Source organism: Plectrocnemia conspersa, unplaced genomic scaffold (assembly GCF_051122295.1).
Source record: "Plectrocnemia conspersa isolate PC_06_02 unplaced genomic scaffold, ASM5112229v1 ptg000001l, whole genome shotgun sequence".
Classification (NCBI taxonomy): domain Eukaryota; kingdom Metazoa; phylum Arthropoda; class Insecta; order Trichoptera; family Polycentropodidae; genus Plectrocnemia; species Plectrocnemia conspersa.
This window is the reverse complement of record NW_028277165.1, coordinates 13,190,457-13,215,376: the sequence shown is the minus strand read 5'-3', so window position 1 is coordinate 13,215,376 and position 24,920 is coordinate 13,190,457. Positions and strand designations below refer to the sequence as shown.

Below are 24,920 nucleotides of genomic sequence, written 5' to 3'. Positions count from 1 at the left end.
AAGGTGGACTAGAGCAAAAATAATTTAAAAAAATATATTTTATTAATTTTTATTATATAGTTTTATAATATTATATATATATATATATATATATATATATATATATATATATATATATATATATATATATATATATATATATATATATATATATATATATATATATATATATATATATATATATATATATACATATATTAAATTATTCTTTTTTATTATTATCTCGCAGGCATATATTTGATTTTTACAATTTTGAATATGTTCTCCCCGCAACCATTATTATTTTTCTTTGCACGAAAAAAAAATATTTTAATGAAATTAAAAATAAAATTGTAAGATTTTTTCAAATTTTATTTGAGATAGTTTAAACGAATATTTTAGGAATCAATTATTTGAATATTCATATAGTTGAAAATCGGGCGAATAATTCGAATATTCATTTGAGAATCCTAATAGAAGATTGCTACGATGTAAACAAGTAACACTTTATTCAGCACCTGTGGATGATTACCACATTGCCTTTGAAAGAAAGAAAAATAAAATAGCTGCCGAAAGGAGAACGTATTCAAAATTGAAAAAAATCATATATAAATATATATATATATATATATATATGTATATACATACATATACAGTCAGATTGCGTTTAACAATAACGATACAATACTGAAAAAAGCAATTGATAGTGAATCTGCTAGTGTATTATTTTTTAAATTATATAAAACAAAAAATGTGAGCGTATTGATAGTAAATGTGTGTTAGAATTTTAGTGTCAAATGATACAGTATTGACGTTAAGCCGTTAAGCATAGTCTGACTGCACATAATTTTTTATTACTTATACTACTACTTATTACATGATTCATAAGTTAAACATTCAAAATAATATCAATTGGAACACTAAAACCGTCACTAGTATTAAATACCCGACAGGTTAAAGGAATTAGTCAACAATAATATTTTTTTATCAACAAGATCATAAGTTTACTAGTATTATCAAAATGACGCTACAATTGATTAATTCACTAGTTAAATCACCAAGTTTTATACTCGTCGCAAGATTCAAAAAACAAATGTTACATTTTATTTTTAGAAGATAAATTAATCTTAGCGAATATTCAAATGTTATTTTTTTTATTAGTTAGTAAAATCATATTCGAAGAATTTTTTTATTAAGCTAATAACACAGACATATCAACAAAAATAAATTTTATTATAAAAATATATATAGTTATAATTGTTCAACATTGTATTTATTCAAAGAATATTAATCACTTATCTGTATCTCGATCTAATTTTGGGATTTTGTTTAACTACAAATTAAATTGTTAAAATTTACATAATTCACTCAAATACTAATAATAATAAGATTGACAGCAAAAAATCAGTTTTGTATCTATATGTTTTTTTAATAAAATGCAATATTTTATAAAAATCCAAGCGATATATTTACTATACATATTTAGTTTAAATACAATCTTAAATTTATTAGAAAAAACAATATTGCATTGTATTAAAAAATATACACGTGTTATTCGTATTTTACATTCAAGAAAATTAGTTAAGATGAAATCCCTTTTCATTGGTGGCGTCTAATAAACGCTGGCGCAAAATTTCTTTAGAAGAATATTCGGGTAATTTGAGGTAGTGCACGCATGTGTTGACCGAAGGATAGGAACCTTCACCCGAATCAACCTATAAGTAAACGATATTTATATACAACGTAAATTATGAATAAAACACAGAATTGAAGAATTTCTAAATACCTTTCTAACAACTGTTAGACGTGGGTGCAAATTAGCTAAACCACCGGGTGGAAGACTTGAACAGCCAGTGGCAAATTGTAAGAAAGCCTTTCTTTCGGAAGGCTCCATTTCTACTAACACGTCAACTAGTCTTAAAAATCCAGCGCTAAAAAATGACACAAATTAGCAATATATCCAGAAAATATTATATTTTGCCACAAAAATGTACCTCTCTTTAGTATAACCGAGCTTTGGTTCTGTGTAATTCAACAAATCTTCGCGAGTCCAATGCGGAGCTTGCTGACCGCATAGCATAAGGCGTAATTCTTCAGGACTAAAGGCACGTAAGCGACGCGGTGGAAATACAGCGGCGAATCCTGCGTTGAACGCCTCTAGTTGACGTGCAATGCCTCTCCACAATATCCAATCGGAAGTTAAACGTATATACTCCGATAAATTTGTTATTGTCACCTGTAAAATCATAAATTTTTAACATAACGAAACATCAGATTAATATGTAAATATATGATTTTATACCTCAATGTTTTCACCATCTTCACACAACGGCACATGAGAATAATTATGAATAGAAGAAGCTGGCGTATAAACCATGGTGAGTACTAAATCTTTAATGGATACGCCGTGTAATCCCAAGTGAGACAATTTTTCTTCTTTGTCTTCGTCGGAATAATCACCGCTGTTAGAAATCACTTCGCCTTCAGCACATACTGCTTCTAGATCTTTGAGGAACCTTAAAAAGTACTCGTATAGTAAATTATTCCAGTCTATTTTAAATAATACACAAGTATTGAGAAACGTACTTATATCTAATTGGATCTATGTCTTCCAAATCATCGAAAGCGAGTACTTGACGATGCCACGGAGCTCTCGAGTGAACTGGCAGTCTAGGTACGCAAGTGCAGCCTCCCTCTCCGCCGGCTTCCGTACCCCCGCCGCACATTATTTTTAAAAAGGAACGAGACAATGGCAAGTCGACGAGACGGCCATCTTGTAATACCTATTATATAATAAAATATAATATAACAATCGTACAAAAAAAAATATTTTTTTTTAATGCATACTTTAGCTAAAAACACTCCCAAAAACCAAAAGTATTTGCAGAGTTGATCACAAAAGGTCGAGTTCTGAGGAACGGGCGCAGGGAAGAGACCGTTCGGGCGAACGATGTAATATCCTGCTTTACTGTCGGGATGTATTTCTTTAGCATCATCATCTTGACATAGCCACATCCCCAAGTTTTTTCTTTGGAGTTCCCCGGCGACTAAAGCGTAAAATTCTAAAGTTGGACCCAATCCTGTACCTTCTTCGCCGGCAAATTCCACTTCTAGTACTGATTTACGGCCACAATGTACTGTCATCACCTGAACACAAACAATAGACAATTAACAAGAGTCTAAAGTAATACAAGTGAATGATGAAATTACCTGCATTGCCCATTCTAATAAATTAGGAGTACGTGGTACACGCACTCGTTCATGTCTCAAACGACCCACCCTGAACTCTTGAGCTTCTAATTCTGCACGTCGCGGTGACAACACAGAAGGACCCCTTTACAAAAATGTAAATTAGCAATAAAAAAAAGGATACAACATACTTATTATATTTAACAACATAATATAGTACAAGCTTGCATATTTTATTTATAAATAATTTTATAATTTCATATTATGTTTTTTAATTTCTTTCAGTCAATATATTCAATTTAACAAACCTCTGCCGATCAACAGCTTGATCTCTTTGGGCCTGCAACCACACAATAGTTCGTGATACTCCAAATGCTGTGCATCCAAAGAAGAGTTGCCTAGTATCGAACGGGAAAAGGAAGGGACACCAATCCATTAGTTGAGAGCACCTAAAACGTATTCAATATTAAAAAGTTATCATAAAATCTAAATAAATTCATAGAATATATAGTTACCAGCCAGGTTCCGAGTGGGCAGCTAACGTGAGAGCGTCTTGCAACTGTTGCTGCAGCTTACCAGTTAATTTCTTGCTAAGGAAAGTATCTAACGGAAGTATGGAAGACGGTGCGGCAACTTTCAGAGCTCGAAGAACACTCACAACTTCCCAAACGGCGCATTCAGAACCTCCGTTGCACGTTTTTCCTGCACACGACGCATTAAAATAGATAATAATTTTATTTATAAGATTAGTCGACAGATTGCTAACCCGATATGGAATCGATGTCTTCTGTTAGAGTTGTCGGTTCATCGTCATCATCAGCGGCAGATATCAACGGAGCTTCAGAGTTATCTGAAGTGTCGGCTTCTTTATATAATATTCTATAATTTAAGAAATAGATTAAATCATGCATAATTTCTAGACGCCAGATTCGATGAGTCTATACTCACGTGTAAGTATTTTCAAATAGCCTCTTGTGACGTTCTTGTCGAGTAGTCGATTGATTACTACTGTAACACTTTTCCATTTGCAAAGTTTGCACGGCTCGGAATAAAGTCCAATCGGAATGCTCCCATAATGGCATGGTAGAACCGTTAGCTACTCGAAGCCAAAGATGCAACCCACGAACGGTTCCGGCTCCAACTATGGAGCTCATTTCGGCACTGGCGGCGTTACTTTCCACAGTGTTGATTTCAATACCGGGTGGTGGAACTTCGAGATCTATGAAACAATCGATAAGATATACATCACACCATTATCGTAAAATTTCAGAGCAAAAGAACAACAATACCTGTTGTTTGATTAACATTAGTACGACCCGGTCGAGGATCGAAAGCAGGAATTAGAGCCGAGAACTGTCTCTTTAGTACGAAATCGTCGTCCCACGATCGCCGCTTAGTGGCTGCTATTCCAGCTTCATTTGGGGCACTATTTCCACGTGCAGCTACTTCTAACGCATCTTCTTCCATCAACGATAAGAGATTTCGTGACACCATAACCTATAAAATTGGTGATTTTAACAAGTTTTTTTTACTAAATAAACTATAAAGCAATCATACCAATGGATGCCCTTCTTGATAGTGAGGATCGTCTTCGTTGTTATCGTCCATTGCATCGTCGCCTTCATCGTCGTCTTCATATCCGGGAGGGAGAAGCGTCGGCGCACGGCACGATTCCAAAAAGTCTTCAAAAGAAACTTGCTCGCTGTCGCTACTGGTCGACGTCAAGCTCATTGTCAGGGCTTGACCGAGACCCCCAGATGCGACTTGAGCAGTTGAAGGTGCTCCGGGAGCGTTCGGCGGACCAGAAGAAAGACTGGGATAACTTTGCGCTGCCGACAATAAGCCCCCAGGGAAGTTTGTAGAGAGAGCCAATCTGACGAGACTCGAAACAGCATTTGGTCCCCTACGTTTTCATTTGATATATCATAAATAATTTATTATTTAAATTTACGTCATTAAGATTGAGACCCCACCTTGGAAATAAATGAGAACCAGGATTGTTTGACTGTTGCATATTATTAGTGGGCGGTTGAGGCGGATGGACCGGGCCTCGGCGGAGAGCCATAGCTGCAAACGTTTCCAATAAGCCCTGAGGTTCTTCGACGCGGCTTGATTCTCGGCCTCCGCCTCCTCCTCCTCGTCCAGTGAGATTCGGTTCGCTTGCACTCATAGAATTAGCACCGGATGAACGTGGCGAATCTTTCTTTTCACAGCAGTCAGATACCATCTGGTTTTCACACTAAAAGTATTTTTATAAAATCAAATTACTATAATAACTACATTGAAACTAACACTATTGATTGTTTGCCACTATATAAACAACTACATCTAAATATACAATATGAAGTTCATAAATTTTCTTGTTATTTATTACAAAACATGCATACTATTCGGCAATTAGTTAGATTGAAAACCTCGACCACTTTATTTCTCATACTAATATATACATATTTTAAAAACAACACTACATAAAGTTAAAATAATAGTTTAGCATGTATTACTGATATATGGAGTTGTGGGGTAGTGCGTAAGTTGACGAGTAATGCGCTAGGTAGTTCACCAGAGAGAATACTATTTGTGTTGTTGCGAACTGCTTCTCCTGTAGAGGTTTTATCTGATATCTGTAATATAATACAACGATATGCTTGTACATATTCACTTTCACATACCGAACTCTGAGAAGAAGTAAAGAACGCATTTGAAATTTTTCAATTAATCGAACCCTAAAATAGCAATATGTTGATCAGTTTTATATTGCTTTATTTCACCATCCCCTTGTAATATGTATGTACAAATGTATTAGTAATCATTTATTTACACATAGTATAAATTGTTAAATCAGCAAAGCACAAATGTTGCCATTTGTGAGTAATAATTAACATAATAAATATTTACATCTCATTGTTAAAAAAAAAAGAAACAAGAATCTTACATCGATGCTCACCGAAACGTGGGGATCCTTAGCCGGATAAGGTTTTGTGATATTTGTGATAGTTGTGGCGGCCAAAGGTGGCGGCGGTGGCGGTGTGTCCGTACAACTCTGATGACGCCTCAATGAATTACCACGACCTCGCATCACCATAACCTCCCCGAGCGTCAGGGACTCGACAATTGTAGCTAAATCTTTACAATGTGTTGTCATTATTATTAAGATTATATTTTTAAGCTTATTTAAGAAGGATTATACAATTTACCTGTATTTATGTGGTGAGTTGAGTTATTTATTGTTGATAAATCGACTGTGTTTGGAGGAGGATGGGGTAGGGCGACTTCGGCGATAGCTTCAGCTGCTTGTTTAGCGGACAAGTTATCGGCAGAAGCTGCCTGCTCCGTAGACGCCACAGAAACCTAAGAAAGAATAAATAATTTAATGAGATATATAGTCATATATTTAAGCTTTTATATTTTTTTAAATACCTGATTGTCAGTGGCATCGGGTAGACTCGGGGTAGAAAGAGATTTACGGGTATTAAGATGACGAGATGAACGAGGCGTCGGTATAGTGGACGATGGAGCTGGGCTTCCGGCGCCATCCCTGTCTTCTCGGACAGTGTTTGACGCCAATTTTAAGTCGTATTTCCCTTCGGCTCCCATTCTATAGGAATTTCGTACTCCATGATCCCATCTAAATAAAACATTTAAATTTTTTAAAGTATTTTTTTTGGGTCATAAATTATATAACAAAGCCATAAATTATATAATAAATTTAATTTGACCCATATTAGCTCAGTAATGCATAAACAATTCGTTTATATATTGCTCATTTAAAATGTCCTTTATTTAAAATCTTCAATCAGTGGCGGAACTAAAATACGTCATGCCTCGCAACACTGTTTGATATTTAAGTTTTATAACCTTCCAAATCTTAAGAATAAGCCAATAACTTCAAATTAAAGAAATACGAATTAATAAATATAAACAATACTAACATGCTAAACTAACACGAATTTCTATATTGATAAAATCACAAGTAAATTAAGTGAATATATTATTAAATGATTTGAATATTTGCAGTAAAATATTTTGGGGGGCCACCTGTACCTATCTCCATCGCACAGCCCCACTTGCAACTGGTTGTGCAATGGAGATAGATACGGGAGCAGTTCCGCTCAATCAGCTACAGATGAACGGGTCGTTTTTACCTACATTTATGACTACTAAGAAGAATTCGTAAAAGACCCTTGCATGAAACAAACAGTCGAAACATGGAATTTGGAACGGGTATAAGGTATACCCTAAATAAGTAGTACATAAATAATAGGTAAGAACCCAATTTTTGTGATTAAATAAATTGGACCGCAGTAGATTTAATTTAATAAGAAAAAAAAATATTTAACCTCAAAAGGTAAGTAAAGTGTATTAAAATATGATTCCAATAAAAGTAGTCTTTATCCAGCCTGTTTATTAAATAGTTTAAGGACCATTGATATACAGTAGACCCCCCAATAACACGATAAATTGGGAACATGCTATTTAGGCATGTGTAGTTGTGGGACTAGAAAATAATCATACAATTTTTTGAAATACATTGCACGCAAATAATACACTACCTGACATCAATCCACCCATTATGTACATCGCTGCATACTGTTCCTTCAGCAGGTGGAGGGCCATCCTGATCGCACCACTTCCAATCCAATCCTCTAACCACACGAGCGCCAGTCCCCATCGATCGAAACTGTCCCCTCAAAATACGGCGCTCTCTGCGAGCCTTTACTTCTGCTTCTTTGTTGTTACTTCCAGTCATAGTTAATTTTTCAATTGTCGATGTATTAGTCTCTTTTATTGTGCTCGATGGAATACTTGCTTTTAGATCTTCACACACTCCGACAACCTAGGATAGCAAAAATACAGAATTAATATGTTACATTTATAATATAAACACATTAATATTATTGGTACCTGTCCGTATAGTTCGAAACCGCTCAGTGACAAATAATGCGTTTGTCCGCTAGCATTTTTACCGTTTTGTTGAATACGAACATGACGATAGCTCTCTAATGAACAATCAATTGGCCAAGTTGCCGTAGCTCCAGGTTCGCACAGAAGAACATCATCGGCATGAGCCAATAAGGTCACCCAAGTACTTCCATCTCTAGACATCTAAAATTTATTGAAAAAGATAAATATATTAGTTATATTTCATTTAAATACACATGCAATATAATTAAATAGAACGTACTTGGAAGAGCCAATTTCTAAGTGCCGAACGACCGTAGCCTCTAGCGTGTCTTAGAGTATAGGCTGAAGGTATCACCCAGAGTCCTAGATCTACACTGAACCAAGCACGTTTATCATCGCTGCTGTGACAGTTAAGCGGTTGAGTGTCGCGCGATAGAATATCTTCAGAACGACCGTAGGGCAAGCCACAGCCGTCGAAACACGACACAGTAACTAAACCGTGAGCACCAGGATTGACCCATTCGCAAGAGCCACCATCCGAGCCAATGTAATAAATTATCCCATTTTCGTCGAAATCGTGCTGTACATGAAAAGAAATCAGATTGCTTCATTATTCATATAAATTTTATCCAATAAAACTCAAGATGCCCATTGACTGTCTGAGAAAAGATTTGATAACTTACTCTAAAATCTATAATAGAACAATTGACATATTTGGAAGGGTCATAGATTGATAATATATTAAGAATTTTGCCACAAATAAAATATACAATTAAAAATTAATTTTAAGTACTATGCCAAATCAAATGTTAAAAAACAATAAATTTGAAAAAAAATGTTATTAAACATATACATTGCATTATCCTATGTTTATGGAAAAAGTGCAAAATTACAGCAATTTGTTATTTATTTTCAATGTTATCAGAAGTTATAAATTTTGTGCTATTGTGATTTTTCTTTTATATCATTTATAAATTAATCATTTGTTTCCATGCCCAAGGTCACCTGGTTACCTCAATGAATAGCCATGGGCATGGTAACAAATTTTTTCAGTTAGTGTATTTTAGAGATTAAAGAATTAAGTATAATTGCACATATATTCTAAAACAAAAAAGTATCAAATCAAACAGCTAATATATATATATATACAAATAAAATTCATACCTGATATGTGAATGAAACGGGTAGATTCTTTTTCAAGACTCGAAGATAATGGAAGGTGGTGCGTTCCAAATCATACCATTGACGAGCCACTGCTTTTAATATAAATTTTTCCAGTTGTCGAACTGTGACTAGTGGTTCGGTGCGCAGAGAGCGTCCGGTCCTTTCTAGCAAACCGGTTTCGCCAACGGCTCGCTCTAATTGGAACCGAAGGCGTCTAGTCAATATTTGAAGACCGGGAGCGGCCGGAGGAGCGTCGTAAGCAACGACTGGAAGCCGTTCGACATTTTCTAGAACTGCAATTAAATGCCGTACCAACAAACCAGCCCCTCCACTTTTAGCCCAATCCTTGACAACGATGGTCCTTTCATTGCACAGTTGCTCAGCTTCGAAAACCCCCATTTCGTCTAAAAATCATATAAAATTCAGTAACAAAATGATAATAAAAACTTATAAATAAAAAGCAATTACCGGTAGAATGAGGATAAAGTAAAGTCCTCATAGCTGGAACTAATCCTGACGAATGGATTTCATAAGCCGATAATAGACCATCGCCTTCTAATAATTTTCCTAAGCTGTTTAAAGTGTCTCTTAAATTTTGTTTCCAATTGACGTCATGATTCAACTGAGTGTGTATGACAGTTTTTAAACTGTCTACTAAAATGGTTAATTCGGCCACAGCACCGCGTGGTTCTTTTTGTGCACGCACAAAATGGGTATCGTAAAGCGCTCGAGCACGAGAGGCTATCTGAGCCCGGAGAGCTTCGGCGCGGCCGCGAGGTCGACCAGATCTAGTACTGGAAGCGACAGCTTTTCTCACTGTACCACCAGCCCAACCGACGCCGATTTCTGGCCCTGAAAGATTGCAAATTGTACATGACGTAGAAGCGACTTAGGAGTGCAAGAAAGTTACCTAAAGAAGTTTCTGCAGTAAAAGAGTGTTTTGTTCCACGATTTGATTCAAATATAAAACCAGGCAAATCTTCCCTTAAAAGTGTGGCTTGTTGTTGACCATCCGAATTGTGAATTTGGAGTTCACGTTCTCTGTAACAGAAATGCATAAATGAAATGCGGAAATGAAATGATTTTATATATATTACATTAATCGCTTACTTTTTGGATGTTAAAGACCAATTTCCTACAATTAGCTTTGTTGGACCAGGATGAGAGAGAATCGGTTGCGGTACTGCATTTTTAATACCAGAACGCGCTCTTTGTAGCTTTTCTATGAATTCGCCACGATTTTCTGTTTGATGTGTAAAAATTCAATAAATTATTTATTAAATAAAAATGTTGCCTTACAAATTTCATATTTTAAATGAACTTGAAACACTATTTATTTATAAAGTTAAAATGTAAAAGTACAGAGTTAAATTTAACTGTTCAAATTATTAATTTTCTCGATAGATTTACATATGTACATTCAAGCAGAAAGATCGTCTTTTAATTGTTATAATATTTGTGAATAACAATCGTAAAAAAGTACATAGCTTGACTGTCCATGTTTGAAGAGATGCAAATGATACATAAAATTATTAAGTGTTGTAACAAAATATAAGTGGATCAACATGGTGAACTAAATTTGTAAATTATACACTGCAAAACATTAGCAAATATTAAAAAAACAACTAATCGAACTAGAAGAAATGATGTTATATTTTTTTGCTTTATAATAAATAAGCGCTTCATCTCTTTATATTCAAATATATCTCAATAAAATTTATGTATCAAAATGTGTATGACTATATTTAGTGCGCTTGATAATATTGTACATCTAGAAGTTTGAACTGATAAAATAAAAATATGAATTGTTAAAAAATGAAGGGTGCGTTACCTTCGCTGGTTAGGGGGTCAGAATTTCTTCCTTTGCCTATAATTGGAGAAAAATAAAAAGAGGGTAGGTTAAATACAATGAAATGAAAAATCAAGCAAAATAAAATGGTACAATTCAAAGAGGGTACACAACAATTGTAATATGGATATAATTTATAAATATAAAGCTGAACCATTAAATTACACCTACATAAAAATCTTGATATATTAAATTAAAGCAAATATATTTATCACAAGCTTTTTATTTCATTGATAGTCATTTTTTTCATAACTTTATTGTTTATAAATATCAAACATCTCAAGTTGTATATGAGTAAGCATGTTTATGAATCATTCAAGGACGTGATTTGAAATATCGGTAATGCCATAAATAGATGCCATTTTACAAGTCTCAAATTGCTATGCAATTTGAGACTTTCTTGTTAGTTTATTTAGACCTGACTTAGCATCCACACGTACAAATTTCACGAGAAAATAGTCATCAATATGGAAGTAAATTGAATGCATTCGACATATAGTTTTTATTCAAAAAAGCAAATCTGCTGCCAAGTGGCGTAACTTGGGGAGGGAGGACCGCCCCAGGCGGCACAATTTTGGGAGGGGCATTTTCGCGATGGAAGGATCGTTCGTGTATTGTGGTTCTGAAACTGAATGCCTTAAAAAATATATTTTCATTTTCATCACATCCGAAATTTGCCTTTTTTTCATAAAGGCCTCACAAAAAGTTCCAATTAAACTTTACTTAATATTTATTTGTTTGTCAACTAGTTAAAAATGTTACAAAAATATAAAAAAAAACAGCTTCTCTTTGTTTTTTGCCTCTAAACCAAAAGAAATTTAAGATATTATTATTAAAAACTTGTTAATTATATAGCAAATAGTACTAGATTCAGATGGAAAATACATAACTGATTAAAATTCTGCTTTTATTTTTTTCTTGCCCCTGATTAGAATAAAAAAACTACACAAATTTATGGCACTACTGTGATATATACCGCTTTACTTTAAACCAAAATGAAAATGACCTACAGCAATATTCATAAGAATCTGTGACACGATAGATAATTTACAAGTATTTTTTAATCAATCAATTAACATTTAAAATATATACATACATATGTTCAAACATTAATGGAATTTGCAATACCTATGAGCTATACGGTATCGAGATATTATTGTAGTATCAAATATATATGTTTTTAATCATAATGAATATCTGATAAACTGCTCTTTTTGAAAAATTATTAATAAATGATATTAAATTAATCATACTTTATTAAAGTAATATCTTACCAGTGTTATCGGTTTGGTGTTCCGGGCTGCCGCTGCTGTACATTGTGGCCAATTTACCGTCTAGTATAAAGCGGAACCATCCATTGCTGCCGTTGCTTAGTTCCAGAGCGGCAGAATCGCTCCACAAGTACAAGCAATCGCGCCCACGACACAGAGACCAATCCTTCCACCAATAAGCACCTCCCAATATTAATTCTTGGGCGTCGTCTGCTTCAGCTAGAATTAAAATCATACACATCAACACTGAAAATAAGATGCAACCAAAATAACGCTATTTTTATTTTAGCAAGTTTCAAGCTTATCAAGTGTTTGACAAACTGAGAACTTTTGATATTATTATAACTATATTGTCACCTGAGTTGTTCTGTTCAGATCCATTATCGGAAGCGATTTCTCCGGTGCCAACAGGTGTAGACTGATCGTTATGAGTGATTTTTTCAGTTTCATTTGTCAAAGCCAATTGCTGAACTTTGCAGAATATTCCCAATCGGGCGAACTGCTCCAGATATATATCTCCAGCTTTCTGCATCAGCTCTTCGGCTATAGTTAATACTGCAATTTGACCATCTTCGTCCTCCTGTTGAATTAATAATAAACTGATGAAATCATAGTAAAAAAAAAACAGTATAGCAGACACAATCAATGAAATGATATCACACTGTAATGTAATTAATAATGTGTCCCTAATACAGATGAGATTTGTCATTTTGAATATGTACAAAAAAAATCACAATATAACTTATCTTAACTACCACTCAAAGATTGATAATAAGAGGAATATCGAGATTGAATCAATGACATATGAAAATGTATACAATGACAATATGTAGTCACTGTTGTTCATGAGTTCGTTATCAGCTGGTGCTCGGGTATATGCTTATCTAATACACATATAAAGATGAACTGTTAGTTTGCCGGCAATAGAACAAGGTATGAAAAAAGTAAAGAGGAGCAGCAACCGGTCATTTGGGTCATTTTATTTTTACCACAACTGGCGGTTTTATGTAGAGATGAGCAGGATGCTTAGTAGACACCGTACGAGCATTGTTGAGCCACCAGTAGCTGTACGTCGCTTCCTGCAATACGCCTGACTATATAACGGAATGACCACCCTCGACATATACCAAAATAACAATAAAACACTGATAACTTATTGCAAATTTACTTTCTTATAATTAACTGCAATGTTTTGGAATATATAAAATTGGGTTAACAAAATTATATTAAGTAATTCATTGCGTCATTTCACATGCAACTACCGATAATTAATTGCTTGTCATTAATCGCATGCTTCTTTTACTTTTAAACCTCGATATGTCTATGTTTAAACCTCGATATAAATGGGGTATATAATTCAACTACAAATTTAAAAATACTTACCTCGTTGTCTAAAACAGAAGCTATGAGTTGTGTCAAAGATGCAGCAGCTTGCGGCTCGCTGAGAGTGACTAACAATGGAGCAGGGCAGTAATGCACCATCTTTCTCACCAAACTGAGGCAGGCACGTCTGACACCTGGCACCACGGATCCCAAATATCGTCCACAAAACACAGGCAATAAACGTCTGGATAATGAAAAAAAGGGTTGATTTATTAGTTGGTGGACAACGCAAGAGTGAAAAAATAGCTAGATTGTGTTAATGGCAATTCAATTCCCTGATTGACGCTACATCATTAGATTCACATGAAATTATACGGAAAGTAAAGCAGTATATAACAGTGCATATTGTTATGAATAAAGGTTGAACACTATATTCGTACAAGTGTGTTTATATGGTTTAAAAATAAAAAATAAGTACGTGAGAATGTTTAAGATGATGCTAGAATATTCATTAATTACTCAAATTTGATTTGATGAGTAATACACGAAGAACGCGAAACTTTTAAGCATTTTAACTGAATTCAAAAAAATTCTTTTTCCATTGTATGTGACCATTCCCATAAAACACAGATTTATACCATTAATCAACCTACTCGATTCACCAGACTTGACAAAAGTAAAAACTATTGTCGTAAGGAAATTATTTCAAGTTCTAATTCCTGCGAAGATTTGCCAGTATATGATTCACGTGTGTGCTAATTATATGTTTGTAAATGCATTTACCGCAGTGAAATAAACGTTTATTAAAACTTTGAAAAAAGCTGCTTGTTAAGCGGTTAATAATATAATCTTTATTATTTGATAACTTACTTGAGATAATGGGGTGCCATTTCTTTATCTCCTTGAAGGTGAGCAGTTTCAGCTTCAGCATCGGGAACATTACAACTTCCGACAACCAGCCATTCACCAGGACATTGCAATATAGCGGCAACTTCCCTATGTCCTACAACATTTTAAAATTATCTTAACATTCCATCAATATTACAATAAGTACATTAAAAATAGGACTTTACCTTGATCGTGACGCTCTCTAGCTTTATCCAACGGAGTCTTTCCATCCTCATCCCTCAAATCAGCATTTGCACCGTGACGCAGGAGCACTTTCGCCACAGCTGGACGGCCAAAACAAGCTGCATAATGAAGTGAAGAACTACGCTGTCCTTTATTTACATCGGCTCCTATTTTTTTTTTAAATAAAATTTATAAATTTGCACAATTTCAATAAACAAATTTCGAAATTGAAACAGTACCCTTTTCGCACAAAAATTCGACCATCTCATGAGTGCCGAACGCGGCTGCCCAATTTAGCAGCGTCTGGCCAACGTCGTCCATAAAATTCACATCTACGTTTCCCGATGTGATGGCTTCCACGAGAGCGTCGGTATCCTTGCTCCTGATACAGTCAATCAGTTGCCGATGTGATTTGTCCCCACTGGCACTCTCGCTTCGACGGCAACTAGCCGAAGTACCGGACAATGCCCCCCCACCACTCGACCTTTGAATAGCGTGTCTTCCTTCACACAACAGAACGAGAAGCAGATCTACTAGTCGCATACATTCTAGACACCAGCGTTCGTCAGCGGCCACGGCTCTCTCGATCGCTGCGCACAGATCTAACCTAACTAAGTTCTAAAAATAAAATAAGCATTAATTATTACAAGTTACGTCCTTTATTCAAGTTTTTAAAATATTTCTTAAGGAATTATTTTTTACCAAGTAGCATACATAATCAAGATAAAAGATTGACTTGTATCTTAATTGGCTATTAGAGAACCGGAAAGTAGCTAATTTTTGATACAAAGATTGATAACCTGATGTTAAGTAAAAATTCATGAGTTTAAATGGCATTAGTTTCAAATGTTTTATAACTAGGTATAGGTTTTGACTATTTTTAACAAAATTTGCCATATCTTTATTATTATTGCAGCAGGTCTCCAGTTATCCAGTGTGGAGTAATCGCTTGCTTCTTTAGACCAATATAAAGGGTCAAAAAAAGGAAGCAATACTCGCCTCTCAGACCTAGAACTGGCAAATGATCGCGGAACATGTTTTTTTAAAAAATGGTTTAAAATAACTGATGTTGAAAAGTAAATTTTCAATGGCAATGATATCGAGTGACAAATAATTCGTTAAGAATCGATGGGATTCTGAGAATGAACGAATTCTTATTAGGATTGCATGTTTTTAATGCCTTCAAAATCAACTGCATTTTATTATAAAGCATTGGGGGATTCAAAGTCTTTAGCAACATAAAGCGACTATTAACCTTGAATGATAGTTTATGCTCTTGGATTCAGAGAAAAAGAGCACAATTTCAACGTGGTAAATGGTATAATCGTCTTCATCCATTGTGTTGACAATTGAGTGCAATAAATATTAGTTTTTGAAGCTATTTGTTGTAGGTACTTGGATAATTATTTAAATTAAATTTAAAAATAATGAAAATTAACACATTGTTGTCGGGACACGGATTTTTCCGTTTTTGCGGAATTGCTGCTGGATTGCGGGACCCGTAAAAATCCGTTTTTTGTAGTCTGTTGCTAGAAGTCGGCTCACGTGTTTATCCGTGTAATTTGAACTGCATTTTTTTTTGTTGTCAGCAGCTAGATGTCACTGCTTTGATATTTAGTAAAGACATTATTTTATTCGTCGTCGCATTTATTACATTTCCACCAAATGTATTGTACTAATTTTGATATTGAATTTTTATTCCGTACAAAAAATTAAATAACGAACTATAAACAATTCCTGTTATCCCAAATATCTTCTATTATGTTCAATTCTATTCAAGATACTTCGAGGAATTACTTTCTACCTGATGTAAAAGAAGGGATGGTTGGGAGTGAGAAAACAAAACAAATTCCAATGAAACTTGACCTGGGGTAGATAACAAGCAACAGTCATTGCGACATCTGTGACTTGTTATAAAAAAAAAAGACATCATTACAGTTACGCGTAAATGTTCGGTCGTTCGGTTGTCTAAAAAATAGTTTTACACCCCGAAATGTTTTCACCCGATAAAAATAAATCTGACGATGAATTTTGTGTGGATAATTTATCTGATTATTGATAATTGGGCCAAAAGTGTAGCTATGTATCTTTTGACATACCTCTACACAGAGGTACGTGTTTTTAGAGATATCATACGTTGAAAAACTATTCATAAAAACAGATTGTGCCATATTTTAGTTTTATTTAGTGTTTAATTCGATTTTTTATTACATACATTTTTATAGTACTTTTATGTGCAAAATAAACGCAAGTTTCCAGTGAATATAAAACTGTCAACCTCCATGTTTCTTCTTCATTTGATAGTACTGTTTATGGTAAGTCTATGTTTAAAATTTCATAATTTTATATTGTATAGTATAAAAGTTATGGCGAGTTTCCGAAAAAAAACGCGGAAATTCTTCGTTTCCGAAAAATTCCGCGGCTGCTAAAAAATGGCCCGCGCCAGGCTTGAAACAATGCGCGAAATCACCCGACAACAATGTGTTAAGTATGTTCAACCCTTTTACAGCGGGTGGAATTTATGCACGCCATTTTCAACTTTGCTAATATGTATGGGGTACATATTCATTCCATAATTTTTTGAAATCTTATAGTTTAATAAATTCGAGGGATTTTTAGCCTTATATTATATTTATTACAAGGCTTAAATATTCATGGAACCTATAGGTTTTCTTGATGACATGTATAGATGCCAACCGCAGCGAAAGGGTTAAAAAGCCAATTACTAAATCTTACTATATTGTTGTTGTTTCACAATTGTATTATAATTATTTGAAGTAGTACAATACGAAAATTAGATATCTTACGTGAGTAATTTGCGGAGATCCTCGACAAAGTGTCGACAATAAACTAACAGTTGTTGAGACAGAAGTGTGAGCATGAGACGGCAAAGGTTCTTCTGCGTTTTCCGTGGTTCCGCCGCACGCACCCAATCTTCTCACAAGTTCTTCAACTAAGCCTGTTGACAATTCGAAGAATTTAACATACACATTTATTAACAAATTGAATACTGTGTGCACAAATTTGCGCATTTTAAAAACATTAGGTTGCGTCCGTGTACAGAAATTTGTGCATTTTCTCATTTTAACTTCATATAAGAAAAACACGTCAAACTGCGTAATTATCGTAACATACTTATTTAGCACTTTGTCCACAGATGTTACTAATATCATATTTACTAAAATAATTTAAAAAGGGTATTACATTTTATCATAATCTGTATTGTTTTTATTATAAAAATATGTATATTTGGTGATTCTGAACATAAATTAAGTTTTTATTTTATTGATAAGGAATCCACAGTTTGACGTTTATTGATTTTACCATTGTGAATACAAAAACAATCATTACGAAACTGTATTTCAAATTTTACGTTACAACATTAACTAATTAAAAAGTTGTTTAAAAAAAATAGATTTAGATTCTAATTTCTGCAAATAAAACCTGTCGCGCGGCTAAATTTTTGGAAATAATATGCCTAGTATGCAAAATGTCAAGTATGTAATTTTATATTTTTCACACCATGTTGAGCTAGCGGAGCAGGATCTTGTTGACGACGAGCAAAGCGATCAGCCAAAGAAGCGAAACAACGTAAAGCACCATCCGCTACCCTCGCATCAGAATGTCTCAGAAGAACGCTCAACGCTTCTACGCTACCACCCAAGGCTGGATCTCCCGGTTCCATTTTACCGCACACCCTATAGATAAGATAAGATTTAATAAAACCATGGTGATAGTTTATATTTTATTTTAAATATATTTTTGAGCACACTACCTGGAAACCACTGCCATTGCCGAGTGCAACGTATCCTTGTGAACTCTGGATCCATGTTCTGTGATAAAAGCTAAGACGCAAGGTAAACCACCTCCTTCCCAAACGGCTCCGGCCTCTCTGGTGCAAACCAATTCGAGGACCTTGATGCACTGCTCGGCTAGATCTCGGCTAGTTCGGTTTTCTAATTCTACAGTGAGTAGGCGACTGCATATAGCCTTCACAGCTCCGTCGATAGCCACAATTCTTCTGGTACATTCAGCTGCAAAATCATAAATAAAATAAATTAAGAACAAATTTATATAAACAAATTTTAAAACAAAATACTAACCAGAAACATCCAGGTAATAAGTAATGGCCCTAGCCGTGACTTCGAGAACGTTATCAGGTGCACATTCATCCAAAAATATCTTACACAAAGCTGGCAAAAATGTTCTCGGAGGGCAGCTGAAACAAAAATCGCAATTGTGAATAGATTACAACATTTTTTTAATTATACCAGTAAAAATATTTACCTTTCGAAGCAACGATCGACATTGTCGGACATCAGCAGCAACATGCAAAGCTGTTCTAGAGCAATCAACTGCATATCCCTTTCCTCGCCTTGTCCGGTGCACAGCCATTCTAAAAGCGTTTCTGGATCTACCTCCGTCATCTAAGATACAAATTAATTGTTATTCAAGATGTGACATCTAGAATCAACATCAGATATTTATTTTAAAAACAACCAATCAAATGCTTAGGTTTAGTCATGTGATCAGATGTTATGTAGTGTGACTGTTTCAATGATTGGTTGGTATATTAATTTTTTTACCCTTTTTCTCTATGGATATATTTATGCAAATCTTTAATACTAGATTTACCGGTATAAATCTGTCAATTTGATGGGTGTCATTAAAAATAAGTATATATTGACTAATTTTCAAAAATAAAAATAGTGTTAATATAATATAAAAAATAGTGTTTTGGATTGTTCAAATATAAAGTCATAAAAAAACCCCAGAAAAAATACTGTATGATACAAATCAAACCAGAAACCCGTAAATTTGACGGATTTCGTAAATCTAATGTTAAATCTCATAATTCGCTAAATTCAAGTGATTTATCAACCTTAAATTATATGAAATAAACATACTTTAGGTGGCAAGCACATAAAATAAAGAGTTTAGTTGGTTTTATCAATATAATACAAGCCAGCAGAGTTTCCTTCTATATCGAAAGACATGTATGTCTAAAAATTTCTGTAAAACGTAGAACAGATAAAAATCCAATGGAGAGAGAGATCCAGAGAATAATGTATATAAAGCAACAATCCCCATTCAAAATGTTTTTTTAGCTCGCATAGTCATGGTGTAAGATGACACAATGCCTGTTGATCAGCCCTGGACGAGTTTCGCCTTTAATCTCTTGAATTGTTGGAAATAGACGACCAACGTATTGCATTTATTAATTTGTAGCAATTCAAAACGGATTACTCCTAAATTCCGCTACACACACAATATCACTAGACTTGCCTTTCTGGTGGAATACCTACATTACTTACATTGCCTTTGGTGTTTATTGGTGCCATAAATGCTTCATTTTTAATCTTCAGTAACAATGTGCCTTAAGAAGGTTGTTTTTTTGTCGCACCAGATGTGAAAGACACACATTGACACGTTGCATTCAGTTCACTGACGTTAGATAATGTTATACCTATCGGTTTAATTTAGACACTACCGATCGACAACAAATGTCGACCATCGAATGAGTTGATCCGAATATCTTCGCTATTACACTGACATATATGCTTGGATCCTCCTTCACAAAATCTCTACACTCTACTCTCAAATTAGTCCACCAACAAAAAGTTACTGGCTCGAAATCAAACCACTTTATATGCATTCGATTGGTCAAATTTAAGTATTCCTTAAATATAAAAGGTTTTACGTACAATGTATTTTGCATCTAACCTAAAAATGTCTAAATGTGAAAGTCTGATATTGATTGACATTATGGTTATTGTAGTTTAATTAGGACTGATTATTTTTCCTAAAAAAAATATCTGGCAACTCATGTCTGTGAGAATCTAAAATATAACCAAATTTCTATATTTAGAATGGCACACAAACGTTCAGCGGGAATACCAGTGATACACAAGAAAGACTATTTTACTATAATTTTTTAACTTTCATTTACCAGTAAAAATAAACACGAAAAATTAAAAGTTAAAAAGCACCAAAGGATAAAATGTGTGATTTCAATATCAGCATATTCCATAATTTTATGTAATTTAGCTTTTACTGATTTTTGTATATTTTTAAATATTGCACAAAATTTAAATAAACAAACCAAAAAACTGAATTTAATCATTATCAAACTCACCTTGGTGACTTAACAGGGATGTTTGGTGAGACCTGCAAAAAAATAATACGTTAATCAAGTTTGCCACACAGGGAAGATAAAATTAAAAAGATGAGACGAATGAGTGAATAATGAGGAGTTTTTTTTGTATCCCCTTACATGTAGCAAAATTTAATGTTTTAAATTTTACAATATACAAGCTGCACAGTAACAACACCAGTGCACAAAACGAAGATTGTAAGCGAATTCTTTGCCAATCAAGGCATCGTAGTGCTCAGCCATTCTCTGTATTCACCTGATTTGGCTCCCTGTGACTTTTGGCTATTCCCAGAAATTAAGTTGGTCTTGAAGGGAAAACGTTTTGACACCATTGATGACGTCCAAAAGGATTAGACCGAGGCCTTAAATGCACTTCCAGAATTTTTTTACAATAGATGTTTAAAAATGTTCTATGATCAACTTTAGCGTTGTATTGACTCAGAAGGGGTGTATTTTGAATAAATAAATATAATATTGCAGAATAACAAACGCTTTCCATTTGTTTTTTTTTTGATCAGTGCTCACGGATTTGGGACAAAGTATATGGTTGGTTTAGTTTTTTTTTCTGAATATCATAACTGACTTTTGAACATGCATAATAAAGTTTGTTTCCAAGTAGAATACATTTTCTAATTTGTTCGTTCAGTATGTTTCAATCATTAAGTGAAGATCCTAAATAGGTGAAGCTATTAACGCTCATATACGTGTATATCCCACTTGGATACTGTCTATTGACTGGGTCTCATGTTGACTGATCGCAAAGTTCGTCTTGTCCTAGTGATGCTCTGTTTACTTTTACTTGTTATTACTGCATCATCAGCATATGCAAGCACTTAGGATATATTACAATCCATATATCCATTTATAATTATGACTTCCATCACAAGGTTGAAGATGAATGTGGATAATGCATCCCCCTTGTTTGACACCAGATTTTATTTCAAACTTTTTTGTGTATTAACTATCGCTTTTAAGCCTTTTAATATTGTTTTAACCAATCTCGTTAATTTATCCGAGATGCCTAGTATTTTCAGAACATATAACATTTTTTTCTCTTGGAATGCTATCGAAAGCCTGTTTAAAGTCTATGAATAGTGTTATATAATATTCATAGGCTTTTTCCAGTATCTGTCTCATTGTGTGGATATGATCTATGGTAGACCTGTTGGCTCGGAATCCACACTGGTATTCACCCAGTATTTCATTGGCATATTTTTCTAGCCTTCTATACATGTTGAGAATACTTTGTATATGTTACAGTATATACATACTGTATATACTTTTTCCATATGGGGATAATAATTGCCGTCATCCAGTCTTCTAGTATTATTTCATTTTTTAGGCGTTACATATTACTATATGTATTATTGTAACCAGAGCATCATCTCTCCAGTAAGTTTGTCTATCCCTGGTGCCTTGTGAACTAAAAACTGTTGCTTGTTTCTATTATTTATCTCAGTCGAGATGTGGATGTTTTATTATAATTAATATTTTGAAATGTTTCTCCTGAAAAAACTATCTATTCTATGGTGAAACAGTCTCCTTGATGATATATTTGTATTAACTCTATAAACATCAGCGACTAATTAGTGGGTTTATTCCTCTTCAAGTGTCATTATCTCTTTTTTTAAATAAATACAAAATACTTGGTTTACTGATAAATGATGCTAGTATTACATCTTAATTAAGAAATTAAGAAATAATTATTTGTAAATAATTAAAATAATGTTTTAAAAAATGAATTTGTATTAAAAAATTATCAACAAGTTATTCCCGGGGTCTGCCACAGGAGGCATTTTTGGTTTACTAAAGTAGTCAGGGAACCATACAATATTATGTGTGATGTGTTTTAAATTTAATTATTTTACCTTCGTGTTTGAGGGGCGGCAAATTTAAGGACAGCCGTGGGAAGCACAAACTCGTGCCCATGTTACTATTATTTATTTTTGGGGGGAGAGATTTTAATATCTTCGAAACGTAACATTGAGAAAAAGACTAACATCTCTACTTATATAAAGAACAATATTTTCATGATACTGCCAGAAAGACGTATTATTTATAGAAAGACACATTTTCACATTGCAATACTTCTTGTAAGGTACTATTTAACAGGGAATTATTTTGAGATATGTTCATTTAAATAAATACTTTGTAAGGTAAATCTTTAGAAAACGATTTGTTGGAAAAAGTTATTCATAATGTGTTCACTGTTCTGACCAACAGTAATGTACAAACAATTCGTTTATTGTATGATATGTAACTAATTGTAGTTTTTCTAAGGTCAGCCACATACTATCTAAAAGTCAGTGCTTCTCAATAGAAATATTCACAAACGGTCGATTGTTTATTTCGTAAAATTCCATAAGCCAAATGTTCGGAGCGTGAATTTCTGACGGCTTTGCTTCTTTAAGGAAAAGATATCAAGGATGCTTAGACTTCATACCACCCCACCGATAAAGAACAGAAATGTTAATGATTATTCAACAAATAATTATTTACACCGAATATCGATTTGTCCGCACTCTTTTCGACCGAGGAGTGACACAGACGAATCGTCTAGAAAATAGGAAAATGAACTGCTATCGAACCAAAACGGCGTAAACGTCAAGGGTTTTCATTCTCGACTCGACCTAGGCCAAAAGACGGTAAAAGAAAAACGTCCGTGGGAACGCTCGGTTGCGAAACGTCCCGTTCGTGAGTGAAATCGCGCAGTTGTGTGTGCAGTATGTGCGTGCGTGTGTATATTTAGCAATGTCAGACCGTGCTGCGGGGGCGTCGCGGCTGACTGAGCCCCTGCCCGCTCGGCCTGTAGCCCCTCAGCCCCGTGCTCCGTGCCCCGTGCCCCGAAGCGCTGACCGACTGCTCCCCTTCTCGACACTCTCCTCTATCGACTGCTTATTTTCTCCGATCGCGACGGGGTGGCCAGCGCAGAAAAACACCGCTGCCACAATTCGCGATGACTCGATATTGCGAATTTTTCCGACGATTTATTTACCACTTTACTATAATTTCAAAAGTATAATTTCAATGTGAAACTCAATAGAGACAAAGGAATTAAAATACTATTTTTTTAACATAAATTCGTTCCATGTTACAATTTCTCTCTTAAATGCTTTCTAGACATCTAAACAATGTCACCGTACGTTTACCCAATCGTTAAATATAACCACAGTGTTTGTTGAAAAAAAAAACGAAAGTCCATTTATAACTCGAATATTTAAAAAAACATTGAAACAGTAAATAGTATCAGTATATTTCTGAAAAGTAAACTAAAAATACAACAAAAAGTCAAGAGACACTGGCTGCGAAGGAAAAAAGAATACATAATTTATTTATTTGAAGAAAATTACCCCCAACACTTCATGATGTAAAAGAAATTTAAAAATATCATAAAATAATAAAATTAAATAATACGAACTGAACCGGCTCTTCATAGCTGACATTAAATATAGTGCAATACCAGCGTATTAAACGTAGGCGAATCCCCTCTTTAACCAATTTAATATCATATAATTAATTTCATAAAGACGAAATAGCGTAGTCCATAACGTCTCATACTAGTAAGTTTGAGGTTGAATTTTTATTTATAAAAACGCACTATTGTTAAAAAAAAACCAGTCCCATCTGCAGTAACATCTATTGATTATAAATAGTATAAAAGATAATAATTTATAATTAATAATATAGATGTCACCGATTCCCAGACTTTCATTCTGGTGGTTAATACTTACTTTGTATGTATTCGTTATGTCTGATTGACTTACTCAGATGGTACAGATTTACCCGTTGTAACGCATTGGATTTACGCTTGTTAGATTACAACAGAAGATTTGATAAAAAAATTAAATTAAAAAAATATATAATTTTAATTTTTCATATTTAAATATATTATTCACAGCGGATTTATATTTTTATAAATATATTTTAGTTTCCTTAACTATAATTTTACATAATAGCACGATTGTTTTGATTATGACCCATCCAGGTAGACGGACTAAGCTTAATGCAAGATGAAAGT

General features: G+C 34.1%; 1 protein-coding gene across 10 annotated transcripts; it reads right to left on the bottom strand.

Moving 5' to 3' along the window:
* Positions 1 to 1,154: 1,154 nt before the first annotated feature.
* Positions 1,155 to 23,822, bottom strand: Ufd4 (ubiquitin fusion-degradation 4-like). 10 transcript variants are annotated; one of them, XM_088196552.1, is made up of 39 exons: positions 23,663 to 23,822; positions 20,885 to 20,916; positions 19,036 to 19,175; positions 18,852 to 18,967; positions 18,524 to 18,782; positions 18,271 to 18,446; positions 17,556 to 17,707; positions 14,988 to 15,366; positions 14,751 to 14,915; positions 14,548 to 14,680; positions 13,738 to 13,921; positions 12,712 to 12,934; positions 12,358 to 12,573; positions 11,066 to 11,101; positions 10,345 to 10,477; positions 10,145 to 10,275; positions 9,703 to 10,086; positions 9,235 to 9,638; positions 8,351 to 8,650; positions 8,071 to 8,271; positions 7,719 to 8,002; positions 6,586 to 6,793; positions 6,363 to 6,516; positions 6,101 to 6,291; positions 5,670 to 5,789; positions 5,142 to 5,407; positions 4,726 to 5,071; positions 4,458 to 4,665; positions 4,117 to 4,387; positions 3,935 to 4,047; positions 3,684 to 3,870; positions 3,477 to 3,617; positions 3,190 to 3,313; positions 2,827 to 3,126; positions 2,566 to 2,762; positions 2,282 to 2,495; positions 1,974 to 2,215; positions 1,766 to 1,910; positions 1,155 to 1,694 (listed from the first exon to the last, which is right to left on the bottom strand). In XM_088196552.1, the coding sequence occupies exons 3-39, from the start codon at positions 19,173 to 19,175 to the stop codon at positions 1,557 to 1,559; spliced, it is 7,581 nt and encodes a 2,526-aa protein (XP_088052678.1). In that variant the 5' UTR covers positions 20,885 to 20,916; positions 23,663 to 23,822; the 3' UTR covers positions 1,155 to 1,556. The 10 variants fall into 10 exon arrangements, with proteins under 10 accessions (XP_088052678.1, XP_088052703.1, XP_088052695.1 ...); XM_088196577.1 differs by having other exon boundaries at positions 6,113 to 6,291; XM_088196569.1 differs by having other exon boundaries at positions 6,101 to 6,285.
* Between the last annotated feature and the right edge of the window lie 1,098 nt (positions 23,823 to 24,920).